The sequence below is a fragment of the Fusarium oxysporum genome, chromosome 11, assembly GCF_000149955.1.
Source record: "Fusarium oxysporum f. sp. lycopersici 4287 chromosome 11, whole genome shotgun sequence".
Classification (NCBI taxonomy): domain Eukaryota; kingdom Fungi; phylum Ascomycota; class Sordariomycetes; order Hypocreales; family Nectriaceae; genus Fusarium; species Fusarium oxysporum.
The window spans coordinates 912,184-926,149 of NC_030996.1; the positions used below are offsets into that span (position 1 = coordinate 912,184).

At 48.4% G+C, this 13,966-nt stretch overlaps 9 protein-coding genes across 9 annotated transcripts; 4 read left to right on the forward strand and 5 right to left on the reverse strand.

The window, feature by feature from the left end:
- Positions 1–164: 164 nt before the first annotated feature.
- Positions 165–1,178, forward strand: FOXG_09705 (uncharacterized protein; the record flags this gene model as incomplete). Its single annotated transcript, XM_018388927.1, has 3 exons — positions 165–207; positions 264–956; positions 1,006–1,178. The coding sequence occupies 3 exons, from the start codon at positions 165–167 to the stop codon at positions 1,176–1,178; spliced, it is 909 nt and encodes a 302-aa protein (XP_018247091.1).
- Positions 1,179–1,240: 62 nt separating this feature from the next.
- Positions 1,241–2,936, reverse strand: FOXG_09706 (uncharacterized protein). The gene has a single exon (XM_018388928.1). It carries the CDS (start codon positions 2,710–2,712, stop codon positions 1,384–1,386), a length of 1,329 nt encoding a protein of 442 aa, XP_018247092.1. The 5' UTR covers positions 2,713–2,936; the 3' UTR covers positions 1,241–1,383.
- Positions 2,937–6,521: 3,585 nt separating this feature from the next.
- On the forward strand, positions 6,522–7,231 carry FOXG_20132 (uncharacterized protein). The gene is made up of 2 exons (XM_018400403.1): positions 6,522–7,000; positions 7,055–7,231. The coding sequence occupies exons 1-2, from the start codon at positions 6,813–6,815 to the stop codon at positions 7,110–7,112; spliced, it is 246 nt and encodes an 81-aa protein (XP_018247093.1). The 5' UTR covers positions 6,522–6,812; the 3' UTR covers positions 7,113–7,231.
- Positions 7,232–7,685: 454 nt separating this feature from the next.
- FOXG_20133 (uncharacterized protein) lies at positions 7,686–8,808 on the forward strand (the record flags this gene model as incomplete). Its single annotated transcript, XM_018400404.1, has 3 exons — positions 7,686–7,899; positions 7,962–8,210; positions 8,267–8,808. The coding sequence occupies 3 exons, from the start codon at positions 7,686–7,688 to the stop codon at positions 8,806–8,808; spliced, it is 1,005 nt and encodes a 334-aa protein (XP_018247094.1).
- An 89-nt stretch (positions 8,809–8,897) lies between these two features.
- Positions 8,898–9,847, reverse strand: FOXG_09707 (uncharacterized protein). Its single transcript, XM_018388929.1, has 2 exons — positions 9,382–9,847; positions 8,898–9,327 (listed from the first exon to the last, which is right to left on the reverse strand). The coding sequence occupies exons 1-2, from the start codon at positions 9,790–9,792 to the stop codon at positions 8,986–8,988; spliced, it is 753 nt and encodes a 250-aa protein (XP_018247095.1). The 5' UTR covers positions 9,793–9,847; the 3' UTR covers positions 8,898–8,985.
- Positions 9,848–10,456: 609 nt separating this feature from the next.
- On the forward strand, positions 10,457–12,081 carry FOXG_09708 (salicylate hydroxylase). The gene is made up of 3 exons (XM_018388930.1): positions 10,457–11,242; positions 11,294–11,500; positions 11,550–12,081. Exons 1-3 carry the CDS (start codon positions 10,580–10,582, stop codon positions 11,961–11,963), a joined length of 1,284 nt encoding a protein of 427 aa, XP_018247096.1. The 5' UTR covers positions 10,457–10,579; the 3' UTR covers positions 11,964–12,081.
- Positions 12,082–12,112: 31 nt separating this feature from the next.
- FOXG_20134 (uncharacterized protein) lies at positions 12,113–12,613 on the reverse strand (the record flags this gene model as incomplete). Its single annotated transcript, XM_018400405.1, has 3 exons — positions 12,113–12,140; positions 12,194–12,289; positions 12,345–12,613. The coding sequence occupies 3 exons, from the start codon at positions 12,611–12,613 to the stop codon at positions 12,113–12,115; spliced, it is 393 nt and encodes a 130-aa protein (XP_018247097.1).
- Positions 12,614–12,695: 82 nt separating this feature from the next.
- On the reverse strand, positions 12,696–13,010 carry FOXG_20135 (uncharacterized protein; the record flags this gene model as incomplete). Its single annotated transcript, XM_018400406.1, has 3 exons — positions 12,696–12,709; positions 12,761–12,869; positions 12,924–13,010. The coding sequence occupies 3 exons, from the start codon at positions 13,008–13,010 to the stop codon at positions 12,696–12,698; spliced, it is 210 nt and encodes a 69-aa protein (XP_018247098.1).
- Positions 13,011–13,091: 81 nt separating this feature from the next.
- Positions 13,092–13,603, reverse strand: FOXG_09709 (uncharacterized protein; the record flags this gene model as incomplete). The annotated part of the gene is made up of 2 exons (XM_018388931.1): positions 13,092–13,487; positions 13,550–13,603. 2 exons carry the CDS (start codon positions 13,601–13,603, stop codon positions 13,092–13,094), a joined length of 450 nt encoding a protein of 149 aa, XP_018247099.1.
- Positions 13,604–13,966: the final 363 nt, after the last annotated feature.

The following is a 13,966-nucleotide window of genomic DNA, read 5'->3' on the forward strand; positions in this document are numbered from 1 at the left end:
CGGCGAAGTCCTCCAAAGCTTGGTAATAGCTGCATAGACCCTGTTGCGACGAAGGGATATAAGATGCCTCATTATCTTGGGCATGAGAACTCAGAGCAAATTACTCTTCTATCTCAATTTCAAGACAAAATAATTAACAAAAGTTTATACCACGCGTATTCATTATGCCTCCTCCCAAAGGAACTCCCAACCCTCTTGAAGGGCCTGGTAAGCAAGCCCTCTTTGTGTGGCTTCTTTTTATGCATGAATTAACCTCCATGAAGGTGACTATGACGTTACCTCAGTGGTACACTCAGATACCTATCCTGCCATTGACCCAAAGAACTTTAATTTGAAGGACAAGGTAGTTCTCGTCACTGGAGCATCTCGAGGCTATGGCCGAGCCATGTGTGCAGCTTTTGCACGAGCTGGTACTTCTCGTATCGTTGTCGCTTCTAGATCCGACATGTCGGCAACCGCCGAAGCTATCAAAGCTGCGGCAAAAGAAGCAGGCCATCCGGAGCCAGAGGTTCTGACCATCAAGGCTGATGTTGGTGTTCCAGAAAGTGTTGATGCTTTGGCGCAGAAGATTGACGAAGCATTCGGTTATGTTGATGTCGTGATTAACAATGCAGCATTCATGAAAATGGTGTCCATCCCTGAGTCTGAGCCTGCAGACTGGTTGCAGACCCTCACCGCGAATGTCTATGGACCCTATCTCATTGCACGAGGCTTGGCCCCTTTGCTTGTCAAGTCGGAACTCAAGACTATCATCAACATCAGCAGCGTCGGAGCTCATCTCGTATCGCCGACTCTAAGCTCATATCAGATCTCTAAGCTAGCCCTTATCAGATTGACCGAGTTCATCTCGGTCGAGTACGCGGACAAAGGGATCGTGTCGTACAGCGTCCATCCTGGAAACTCTCCTTCAGAGATGTTGGGCGGGATCGAGGGAGTTCCCGAGGAGTTGCGAGCAGGTAAGTCGGTCGATTTGAATCGCTAGGATCAGCTGCTAACAGGAACAAGCCTTTGTTGACACTCCTGCGCTTTGTGCCAACTCTTTGGTTTATTTGTCATCGGAAAGGCGACCTTGGCTGGCCGGGCGTTACATCAACCTCACTTGGGATCTTCCTGAACTCATGACGAAGGAAGAGGAGATTGTCAAGGGCGACAAGCTGAAAGTTCGTCTTGTGACTTAGCTAGATACTCGCTTGGGAAATGCACAATGCTCAACTACGGAATTCATCATGCACTTGAGATATTCGAAGAAATGCGACTGTCTAAATTGTGTGGAATAATTATTATGTATGTAGTCTATCGAGGGGTATGTTCAAAGATCTATGTCATCCAATCCGTACAAATACACTTTTAGTAAAGGTCCTCTCACTCAGCCAAGTGATTCCCTTATTGTTGCTTGCCCTCTGCAGTGTTAAGATTCTCCAATTGATCCAAGCATCTCTTTCGGATACCGAAGAACGCTGTCACATGTCCAACAACCCACCAAGCAAAGAGAATAGGAAGTCCAATGTGAAGGGAGTTACCACATCCAGACCAGACCTGGATGAGAATAATCCATAATGAGTGAGCGGGGAAAATGTAACCAATGCGATAGAATCCAGCTGTAAGCTCAAAGGGGAACACGACAGAGCCGACATTCATCATGAACCATGTGAGGAGAAAGAAAGGCGTGAGGGCCATGGGAATGTAGCTTCCAATAAGAGTTTCTAATACCTGGAAGTTGACATCCATGAAAAGCCAAAAGGTCAACCAGGATAGGGCAAACTGTCCGCCAGAAACATCCCAGTCTTCGCGGAAGGCCCAGATATAGCCCGTGACGACCAAGGCATAGAGTGCAGAGAATATCATGCCGTTGATGAAACGCATAATGAAGAGATCGCGGATGCGCATGTTCTTGTGAAGGCCGAACTTGTCGTAGATGCCGTTCATGGCGAGGACGTAGAAGAACTGGCCAAGGATAGCCATTACAATGTTGATGGTGTTGTAGAGGTTTCGACTTCCTTGGTTGGTGGGCTGGATGACGTCGGCGGTACCTTGGATGGGGTTGAGATATGCTTCGACGGCAGCTGGGTCACTGCTGTTGACACTTCGCAGGGCGGAACGACCCTGTTGGGACTGGTAGTAGCTACCTCGAGCAGCTCCAATGACCTTTTGCAAGTTGGGAACCAAGTATCCAGAAGCGACAGTAGGATATCGGGCGCTGTTGTAGATGTAGGTGATGCTATCGGCAGGGTTGTAGTTCTCGGCAGCGGAGCCACCTTCATAAGCAGCAGCAAGCTTATCAGAAGAGCCCTTTTTGATGTAGATAGCACCCCAATAATCGGCGTTGCAGACGCCATGCTTGACATCCTTCGTCTCGGGGTAGTCATCGGCGGATCGAAACTCGAGTGTAGGGAAAGTCTTGTCCTGGAAGTTCTTGTATGCGTTGGCGACAGATTCTCCAACAGCACCACCATCATAATCAACGACTAGAATCTTCAGGCCTGATACTCGGTTACCGACTTCGAATGTGGAGCCGAAGACGTATGAAAGGTCGGCGAGGAATATCACGAGAATGGCGACCATGATTCCTGTGAGGATCTTAACGACAAGACCTCTTCGGCCCTGCCATATTGTTGAGTTGATACCATGTCGCTGTGTGTCCTCCATGACGGCCGGCTCGTCGTGTAACGTAGGAGCAGGGGAGGACGTTTGTTGTTCTAGATCGACTGTCATGTTGAAGATTGAACTGGACTAAAGGGGTATGTGATGATGAGATGCAGGGGCTGAAGGGTTTTAAAGAGTCAGGCCACGATTAATGGAGACCGGTAGTTGTTTGTTTATTTGTCTAAGCAATTAATAGATCCGAAATTAAAAACAATCGTGCGACTCTTGCATATCTAAATAGCCAGATCCATCTGATCGATGGTGCCATGTTATTACTATGGCCGCATATTCTGGACTCTTGAGTTCCCCCGTCGTAGGTCGGAAATCTAGACAAGTCCGAGCAGCGAGGCCTGAGTCAATCATGCGCTAAACCCTATAGGGGCCTCGCGTAAGGGTCAGGGCGATCATTAGCTGCTAAAAACCGGCGCCAGCTCGCGTCGCGACGTGGCCGACACGCCGACATGGCGCTAAGATAACTGTGATTACAAAAGATGCCCACTTCCTCCTAAAAATGTGACTGGAAGGATTCGCTCCTTCGTGGATCTGCGGATAACTTAGATAAGCCGGTCGGCGTTGCGCACTTTTTTTCACCGAGATGTTGATGCATCAATCCGCGATTACGTGAGATCCTCGCTGCATTCATTTACGTCATTTTCTTCGTTACTGGCGAAGCAGATGACTGCCATCGCCTTTGATCATCACCAGCAGACCTATCTCAGCTGCTCAATTAATGGTATGTCACTACCAATAGCCTGCCAATGTTGCTCATAACCTGATAAAATCATGCTGAATATTGCCTCGCACTCATCGCACAAGGCATGCCTCTGACATAATTCCGTGTTGCACAAGTTCCAACGGACAACAACCCTTAACTCCGTGCAACACCTCATTAAGCCCCGTACGTGGTTTGTGCAGCACTGCACTATTGCCATTTCCTCTTGACGTTGTAAGAACACAGAACCTGTAATGGGGTAGCGCAACAACCATTTGATGTGCATGCTTTCTCGGATATATGTGCCGGCATTAATGAGCTGGCTTATCAAGATTGGATATTAGTATTGCGCAGCATTTAGAGTACGAGTATTTGAGTTCGTGAGACCTGTGCAGGCTTTTCCATACGCGGATCCGCGCCATGGTTCACTCACCCTGGTCCCAAGAAGCAAATCTTTGATAGCTTCCCAGTGGCACTTATTACTAGCCTGTCATTGGCAGCTGGGAGCAGCCCTAAAGTGGCTGAGGAAAATGCACGGCTGCAGGGTAGTCATTCCAAAATCATTTCCTCTGGGATTGAGCTTCAGACCGGCTGTAGGTATTTCATGGTTGAGATATCCTTGGAAGGGTATTCGCATTATCTATATTGTTGCAACCTTAATATAATTCGTGTTCAATGGTTCTACAAGGCCTGTTGCGCACGGAACCCAGTTTTCCTTCTGCTCAGTTCGTGACAGCAATCAAGATCCAGCACCGTCTTGTAACTCGGAGCGAAACCATCGAATGAAACAAGAGATACCATCAGCATCTCTTCCGTATTACTGTGGCATTGATTCGCCACCCAATGGCTAGGGACAGAACGCTCAATTAACTAACGGGTAGATAGGCAGAACTGTCTGTTGAGCCTGATCTGTCTTCTCATCACGAGGTTGGGTGCAAGGTTCAACTTCCAATTCGCGATGGCACACCACCAACCCTATCGCTGGATCTGCTTTGAAGTTGACCGGCAATGCCCAAGAAGCAGTAGCTCCGATTTCAACAACTCCAAATTAGTTTGAATAATTTCGTTGAGTACTGCAAGCACTGGCTTACATCAAGCCGAAGTGACAGGCTATTCCCAATTGCAAGACTTTGATCAGCTGGCCCAACCCCAATATGGCACGGGCACGTGTGCGTCATCCAAGATCACCGAGATGAATACATCCTCAAGCGATTGTTTGACTAATTGCAATCTGTCATGAACTTATTATGAGCTCCACTCTCCTTTGCTTTGTTGCTGAATTGAAACGATAGATCGACAATGAATGTGGACGATCGATGGAGAGTTCCGGACGCCTATCCTATCGTGGATATCACATCTCACATCCGACGACGCTCACTCCATCGGAAGTTTTTCAGAGTTAAGGTTAAGACTAGCCGTTTCGCTGCCACTTGTCAGCCGTCACATTCTTCGACCATGCAGCATGTTCAAACTATGAACCAACTCATGCAGAGACATTGGCGGGTATGACGGCAAAGGTTTTCCTGTCATAGTTACCGTGCCGTGACATAACAGCAGAGACACTGATGGGGCATCATGCCGCTTCATCAAATGACCGAAACAGAGAAAAGAGCTATTGGCTGGCTCATGAGATGGTAGCTGGAGCTGAAAATATGTCTCCACTGCGCCCAAGTCCAGACCTGCTGGTCTGAGGCATATTACATGAGAAGTCTCATAAAATCCAGTAATTTTATGGAACATAAGTACTCAATTGAGAATTTGACTGAAAATTCAAGATGCTATTCGTGCACAATACACTTTTTGCCAGCCGGGACTAACTTTGCCACCAGCCCCTAATATTAGCTTCTGAAGTAAACTCCCGCTCGCAACGGGCCGCTCGATCTAGATCCCGATAAGTTATGTAACTGACAGTCCACCTAACGCACTTGATCAGTGCCAAGCTGACATTCGGATTACCGCTGAGGGAACTCCGCCTGACCGACATCCGCACCACTGATATTCGCAGCTCCGAGACATTGGGGGTCCAAACGCTGCTCCATTCCGGTTTCGTGAGCCAAGAGACGGCACAAGCTGCCATGGCAGCTCCCGCCGCTTCTTATTTGGACGACTTGCAGATTTCGATGCGGAGATGTCAAGATTGGCAGTCCACTGACGTGACTCGGATGTCTCCCCCGGTCGATCTTGGTTGTGATGAGGTCGTAGGTTGCATTTGGCTTCACGAGACTAAAGCAGTCAAGGGAGAGATGTCGCGCCCTGTTACAATGAAGGGATGATGGGTGCCCCGCAGGAGGATTTTCGTATTCCCCCAGTCACGTATGCGAGTCGATAGAGATCAGCAGCCAGTCGATCCTCTTATTTAGGGAATAAGTAACGGTTTGCAGATCACTTTTACTGTGCCACTCATACCGCAGAAGCTGTCACCATGGAACGTTCGACGTTGAGACAGGACGTTGGCCCTTGATGTCGATCAGACTGATGCAAGGATGGCCAAGGATGGAACGGTGCTTGCCGCTTGACGTGAGGCTGAAGAAAGGGGAGCGTCCTGTTGTCTTACAACTAGAATGTTTTGCGGGGGTTGAAGATCCACGACCAAGTTATTGAGTGAAGTTCTCTTTTCAAAAGACAGTTTTTCTCTCAGGGCACTGCCGCAGCAGCAGCAGCAGCAGCAGCAGCAGCAGTTCGAAGACATACAATATTTGGTCAAGATCCAAGCAACTAAGGAAGTGATATGTGATTGTAGATGCAGCTGGAAACCTTTACAGATGCAAATCTGAGTCAAAACCAAGTTTATGGAAACTTCACTTCCTGGCTTCATCTCGGGTCCTTCTCACCGCCTCGACGATCTTGAAGTCAAGGGCCAAACAGTGAATATTCCGGTCCGCTCAGAACGGCCCTTCATCCCAATCGCCAGTAAATCAACGGTTGTCGTTGCCTTGACAGACGCCTCTGACATAGATGGCAGCGGCAGGTCTCAGAATAGCAAGAATTATCACGAAAGTTGCCAAGTTGAGATATCACATACCAGACAATTATGCTTCCGGCCCAACGCGGTAAGACAAACTTAGTCGCCAGGACGTTGAACCTGTGCAACCCCAAACGTCTTCGCACGGCTGTGGGACGATTTTGACATGTTGGGACTACCAATATCCTATGGCAAGTGATGTACCTATCGTGAGTTTCAACTCTGCAGCATGACGACTGTCTGAGGAATTCGGGCAGCCTCTCATGACTTGTGGTTTTCAGACATTCACAAAGGATGTGGTCGTTGAGAATGGAGGAGAGATGATCTGAAGGACTTAATTTCCTGATTTTGTAAGAGTCTGGATATCTATAAAAACCCTCCTTCGTCCCTCCTCATCAGTCCATCTTCAGCATTCACAATCACATTCTTCCATCACAACAATCAAACAATCCCTCAACTCAAGATCTTTCAGATCCCCCAAACCAAACCATCAACATGAAGGCCTCACTCATCCTCGCTCTTCCCGCCCTTGCCGTTGCGGCTGCTACCCCTCATCAGGTTGAGGAGCGACAGCTCCCAACCCTCTTCGATCCTGCCTGTCTTCTCCAGATCGTCGGCATCACCCAATGCCTCCCCGACCTCAGCCTCGACAGCATTATTGGAATTGTCGACGTCATCGGCTGGTAAGTAAACCGCTACCTGCTTGATTTGAAATCAAAATACTAACTATTCCATAGCCCTCTTCGACTTGCTGGCCAGATCGCTGCCTGCCTCGACATTCCCGGTACCAAGTAAACGGACTCACAAACAATTATTCACTTCTTGGAGGATGGGTTGACTATTATGTCATGGATAGGAAAAAAAGGCCTCGCCCAGAATCAGATACTTGAATTGACAATACCTATTGAGGCACAATCTTCTGGTCTTGACACCTGTGAGCTATAATTTTAACTCTACGTGAATGAGACGTAAAACAGCCAAAGGATTGACACTTGGCCTCTTAACCGCGATTGATTTGTCCTTGAGTTCAGCTGTATGTAAGTATTTGAATACTTATCAATACTGACTCTTGACTCGGAGTTTCTAGATGTAAATATTCATAGTGCACCAAAGGCTTCCACAACTTGGTGGATATAGCATCAGCTTTGGGCGAGGTAGGCTCAAGCTTATTGGTTGGAATGAATTTGGTTTCGAGCCCCATCACCATGTGGATGGACCTCCTCTCGATTTCATTTCTTACATGACGCCGCCGACTGATCGTGACAAACGCAAGAATCGCTAACAGGATAGTGTTTCTGACTCCCAAAGCGCTTGCAGAAATTAATCCAAGATGCTGAATCAGGCACTGTATACACGAACCTGGCAATAATGGGTGTCCACGATGAAGATGGAGAAAGGCAGTTGAGCGAACCGCCCGCGACGCGCGAGGAATTGATCAGTCTTCTCACTAAGGCCTTTACAGCGCTTGCAAAGGGCACTGAAAACCCATTGGGCACCGTCGCTTTGAGGATCCACACTGAAGGACGTCCCAAACATCAAATCCAGATCAGAAGTGAAGTCGAAGAGCGCTCCACGATGAGAAGTACCTGGTAGTGTAGCAACGACACGTTCTTTGTTGCGATGCAGTCATTGGCTGCTGCTAAGCTTCAAATCCAAAGTCTCAATTTATTTCACGATGCCGACATGAAGCTCTTTGCCTTGGCTGGCGATCAACTCAACCTGATTGTGACTGGGACAGTCCTGATATCGCGCATGTGCTGGCAACCGTGACACCTCTCAACATCAACATCTCAACGAGGGCCTTTGCCTTCAGAGAACGTGATGATGATTGGCGCGAGGTTGGCGACACGGATTGGCTTGAAAGAGTCACAGACTGGACAGCGCCGCAAATTCGTGCTGAAGCGGAAAACGAAAGCAATTTCACTGGCCTTGCGAGACTTGTCCAAAAGTGTCCTCGACCTCAAGACTTTGCATACCAAGCCCTTGGCATTCCCTTCCCGGTCTTCCTGAGCTGAAAGGTTTCCAGTTTCCCAACTGGAAGATCCTGCAATACGTCTCAGAGCTCCCCAACCTTCCAAGACTCAATCGGTTGGCTTTACGGTTCCAACTCATGAAGGAGTCGATCGTTCTCAACCTTCTCAAGCGGACTCGGCCTGGAGGACTGTTCTTAGGAACTATGTGGCTAGACCCCGGAAAGTTTAAGCCTATCTTCGAATTTTGCAGCAGCCTAGAGTCGAACATGCAAAAGCTTGAGGTCAGAGAACCTATTTACCAGATGGGTCTAGAGGAGCGAGGCCAAGTTCACTTTCAGCGCCAGCCGTACGATGAGGATGCTGAGTGCTGTGCGCACTTGAGAAGACAGGGTGAAGGTTTCCGGCGTCCTATTCACTTTCACTTAGATCCGCAGGGATTTGTCGAGGCTGGTACATCGTTTTGTAATTCGTTGCCGGTCAACTCTGAGTTTGATAGCAGTCAGGCTCATACATTTTAGTGCGCTCTATTTCATCGGACAAGCCTTTCGATCTGTTTCCATGTACTCGACTTCAGTAGAGATCTCAGTGACCTCATACAATTCAGGATCTTGTGATGCAAAATTCGATTTCATAAGCTAACAGGATATCTTAATTCCAAAGTGCTGCATACTGCCCCAAAAGACTTGAGCATCAACCTAAGCTGCTCTCTTCTTGCCTTCCTCGGCAGCTAACTCAACTCCCTTGACTGTTTCATCGACCTTCGACAGGAAGACGGAGTGCGATGCTTTCGAGTGAAATTGCACGGCATTCGGACCCAGCATACCTGCCATTTGCTCTTGCACTACGGGGAACAGCGCTTTGTCCTCGTCGCAGAAGAAGTACATGGTCTCGATATCATGCCACGGTTCATATGTCACAGTATCTGTGAAAACACGGCCTGATTGATGCTTGAGCGTCTTCATGGCGCTGTCAAGGGCCTCACCACTTAGGTCATGGTAGAAGACTTCCTCTGGTGCGTCTGCGTACACATAATCTCCCTGCTGATGGTTAAAATGGTCTCCGCTCTCGCGAGAATGCTTGAGCTTGCTTACCTTGGGGTTCATCCAGGGCAGGAATTGGCCGCCGAGCATTTGCTTGATGCTCAGGCCGAGAGGCGTTACGAACGCAGCTAGGTACACAAACATGATGACACCACCGGGAAGACCTTGTTCCTTGCGCTGGCGGTATCCAAGCCCCTTCACGGCATTGGCACCGACCAAACCACCATACGAGTGAACGACAAGGACAATCTGTTCTCCTTTATCGGCTAGACGCTGAAGGACCGTTCGGACAGCATCGGCATCATCATCAAGACCCTTGGTGGGAGGTTCAGCTCCTACAGATGGATACTCAACCGCTTCGGTTGTCCATCCTCGGCTGTGAAGGGCCTCGCGAATGGGGTCAAAGCAAGAAGCCAGGTGCCAGGCGCCTGGGGCAAATACAACGGTAGGATTGGAAGACATCTCGGAAAGCAAGTTCAGATAATGTAGTAGAATCTGGGGTAAGCCAGGTTGTTATTGGGACTGCTTTTATACACATGGGCTATCGAACTAATGCATCTTTGGGGTATAGCCAAACCCTTTCCCCCCGTGGGGTACACGTCTCTCGAATGCCGGATCTAGGTGTTTGAGATCTGCTGCAACCTACCATTTCTGTATTAGATATTTTCTTTGCAGCTCTTTTCTGCGCCTTCAAAGCTTGTGGTTGGCTGTAAATGGAGCTTAGTTGGCTTTCATTCTTTAGCTTCGACTTTGCGCCTTTAAAACATGACAATACCCTCCTCTGATAGGTCGAACACGCCAAATATCTCCAAGAACCCTTCATGAAACCCAGCATCCGAAGCTGATAGTGGCCACGTGCCGTTTCCCCAGCTTGAAACTCAGTCGGCATCTAAAGAATATGCGGCTTATTTTGATCTAGAAGATCGACTCAGAAACTACCGAGTCAGTCTCCGCGGAAGCAACGTGGAGATCTTCCCCGCAAAGGAGGCCCCGAGCTCAGACTCCAAATGCGTCGGAAAGCAGCGAGTGGGGATCGGAAGCCGGGTGTTCCCCAACTTCTTGGCTGTTTCTTGGTTTTTTGGTCTGGAAGAGTCGGATGCGTCTATGACGGCAGAATGGGGACTAACTAGCTTTACGGAGTGAGCAAAAGTATCTTCACTCCTTATTATTAAAGACCAAGAACTACTCGCGGCCTGGTGTCAATTGCTTCAATCAGATTTCTTTCTTTAATCATCATTTACTAATCAACATGGCTATCTCGTCAAACACTACGAAGCCATTCGACATAGCCATTGTCGGCGGTGGTATTGCCGGTCTGACTTTGGCTATCGCCCTTCACCATCGCAATGTCCCCGTTATGCTCTATGAGCGAGCCGACAATTTCCACGAGATCGGCGCAGGTGTCTCATTCACTCCTAATGCTGTGCAAGCGATGAAGATGTGCCATCCTGGTGTACACGATGCTTTTCTCAAAGTCTGCACCTGGAATGGCTGGGAGTCTAAGCGCAAGACCTGGTTTGACTTCCTAGACGGCACCACCGAAGATGATAAGGTGGCTTTCAGCATCAAGACTCCTCTCGGCCAGAACGGTGTTCACAGAGCTCAATTCCTCAACGAGCTTATTCACCTTCTACCTTCAGACAAGGTGCAATTTAACAAGCACATTGATAACGCAGTGGAAGAGCCCAATGGTAAGGTTCGCATGAGCTTTTCCGATGGCACAACGGCATATGCCGATGCTCTGATTGGTTGTGATGGTATCGGATCTCGCGTCCGTAGAATCCTTTTTGGAGAGAATCACCCATGTGCCAGGCCTCGGTACTCTCACAAGTATGCCTATCGTGGTCTCATTCCCATGGACAAGGCCATTAAGGCTGTTGGTGAGGAGAGAGCGCGAAACGCATGCATGCACGTAAGTTGATGGCCCGTTTACTTGGCTAGACATGATATTGATAAGCCTCAGATGGGACAAGATGGCCATGTCTTGACCTTCCAAGTCAACCACGGCGAGAAGCTCAACGTCGTTGCGTTCCGCACAGATCCGAACGAGTGGAGTGATCCTACAAAGCTCACCAAGACAGCGCATCGCCAGGACGCTTTGGACGACTTCAAGGGTTACAACAGCACCGTGACAAACCTTTTGAAGCTAACAGAAGAAACTCTCAGTGTGGTATGTCCAACACTATGCATCTGTAACGACCAAATACTAATATTCGCAGTGGGCCATCTTCGACCTTGGTGACAACCCCGTCCCATCGTTTTATAAAGGCAGAATAGCTATCCTCGGCGACGCCGCCCACGCCACAAGTCCCCACCACGGTGCCGGAGCTGGTTTCTGTATAGAAGATAGCGCAGTCATGGCAGAGATTCTCGCCGATGAGCGTGTGCAGAGTCTGCCAGATATTGAGGCTGCATTTGCCGCTTATGATGAGTCGAGGAGAGAGAGGGGCCAATGGCTTGTCGATAGCAGTAGGTTTGTTGGAAATGCGTATGAGTGGAGGGCGAAGGGTGTTGGAAAGGATATTCCCAAGATTGAGCAGGAAATCAACGAGCGAATTGGCGTGATTTCTAACATTGATCTTGCGAAATCATGTGAGATGGCGAGGGAGTTGTTGAACAAGAAGCGAGCTTAGACGTATACCTCTCAAATTCAAATAACTTTACACAAGGGACAATATTTCTTCCAGTCTGATACACTATATATCCACCAACAAAAATCGCATACTTCTTCGTATTCAAGGTCCTCTGTTGATAGGCCTCATCTTTATTGGAATCAGATATATCATTGAATCCTAGCTGCACAATGCCATCTACGAGCAAAGATGTTAATGAGTGAGCGGAACCTTCATCGTGGGGGACTTACTTATCTTCATGCCGCCATCTTTCAATCTCGGTCATCGTAGTAATATCAAAGTCATGTCCTCCGAGCTTGTCAGATCCCTTCTCATCCTTATAGTCTCTGAGCTTAAAACCTGTCAACTCTTCTTTCTGAAAGTAACAGCAAGAGTACTTACCCGGCTTTGCCAGTCGACATTCTCCCATTTGTCCATCCACCCAGCCGGGCTACCTCGAATGCTTTTGATCTGTCTATAATCTTTCTCAAAGTCGTGAGAACTGTAAATTTGACGTTGGATTCTTCAGCAAGGTCAACAACCTTGCATATCCAAGACAAACTCTCGTCGTAGATGCTGAAAAAGGAGACGCCGCCACAGAACACGTCGAGCCTCCATCGGATAAATGTGAAAAGCACGGAACCGAGGTTGCGGATCTCTGAGTTGGGCATGAATACATCCTGCTTTTTCCAGAGCATCAATGGTAGCGAGGACTAGGCTGCCTACGATTTCGTCCCTCGCTCGCTTTGATTCTTAATGCTTGACAACTGGGACTGTCAGAAAGAACAACATATTCTTGGCACAGCATCATGACTTACTATTGAAGTCGAGCTGACCACGCTGGAGAATCATAGCAACCCCTTCAACTTCCGGCCAGAAATCACGATAACTGGAAGTAGGCTGGAAGACAGAGTCAAACTGGGCAACCTGCGAGCTAGTTGGTCAGGTTTGGAAGGGCTGTATGATATAAAGAATATCTACAATGTTCTCAAATGCCTCAAATACACCGTAAACGCCAATGTAGTTGCGGTGGAGGGGGGGAAGTGGTCCTGGATGCGCTTGCAACATTCTTGCTACCACCACTTAAAGCGATCTACACCACGCATGGTGAAGACACAAGGCCAGTTCGGATGAAGTGATGTAAGCTTATTAAAAAGGCTTTTCATCATTCTCGTTCCCAGTATTGTTCGCAGTCTCGCCATCTCCCTCTTCCTCATCGTCATCCTCAAACTCGCCACAAAATTTACCGTCTTCATCCGCAGGAATAGGCAGACACATAAAGTCCCAGTCATCGGCACCTTCATCATCAGAGACACTATCATCCTGCTTCATAGCCTCATCTCTCATCTTCCAGCCTTCGTCAGAGGTCTTGAGGGCCTCCTTGTAGGCATCGAGCCAAGGGTCATGATCTTCCCACCACCGACGACTCCTAAAGGTTATTTCATAATCAGGGGTTCCGTCGAGGCTGATCAATGGATCAAATTCGGAAAGAAAATGAAGAGGGTTTCTTCCGTGGGCGCACTTCAGTTTCGCCCAGAAGCACTCCTTGGGCAGGTCTTCAGGGATCATCACCCCCCCTTTGGGGCCCCGAAGAATGCGACGCTTACGAGAGCCTTTGCGAACTTGAGAACTTTCCGCTTGTTGCTCTCGGGGAGCTTCATTGGTTCGGGCGCTTTTCGACGCCGGCTGGTCGTCGTGAGCCCCATCACCCAATTAAAGATGCCACCCAGAAGCTCAAGAGAAGGTCAGATTAAACGCCCTCACGATGACGACAAGAAGAGGATGGCTGTTGTGAGCGGTAGGGATTGAGAACATTAAATTTAGTATGCACTTAATTTCTTGAAAGTATTTAATGCATTTGCGGTGTCCTCTGGATGGTAACTTCGCGCGATTGAAATGAGTTGTTCCTAAATTTAGATTGCACTCAATGGAGGCGACCATGTCTAAGTAATCTCTCATTGTCTGTTTGCTTGGACTTCTCGAACATCAAACATCAAAGTTCCAATAGGATACCATATGAATTT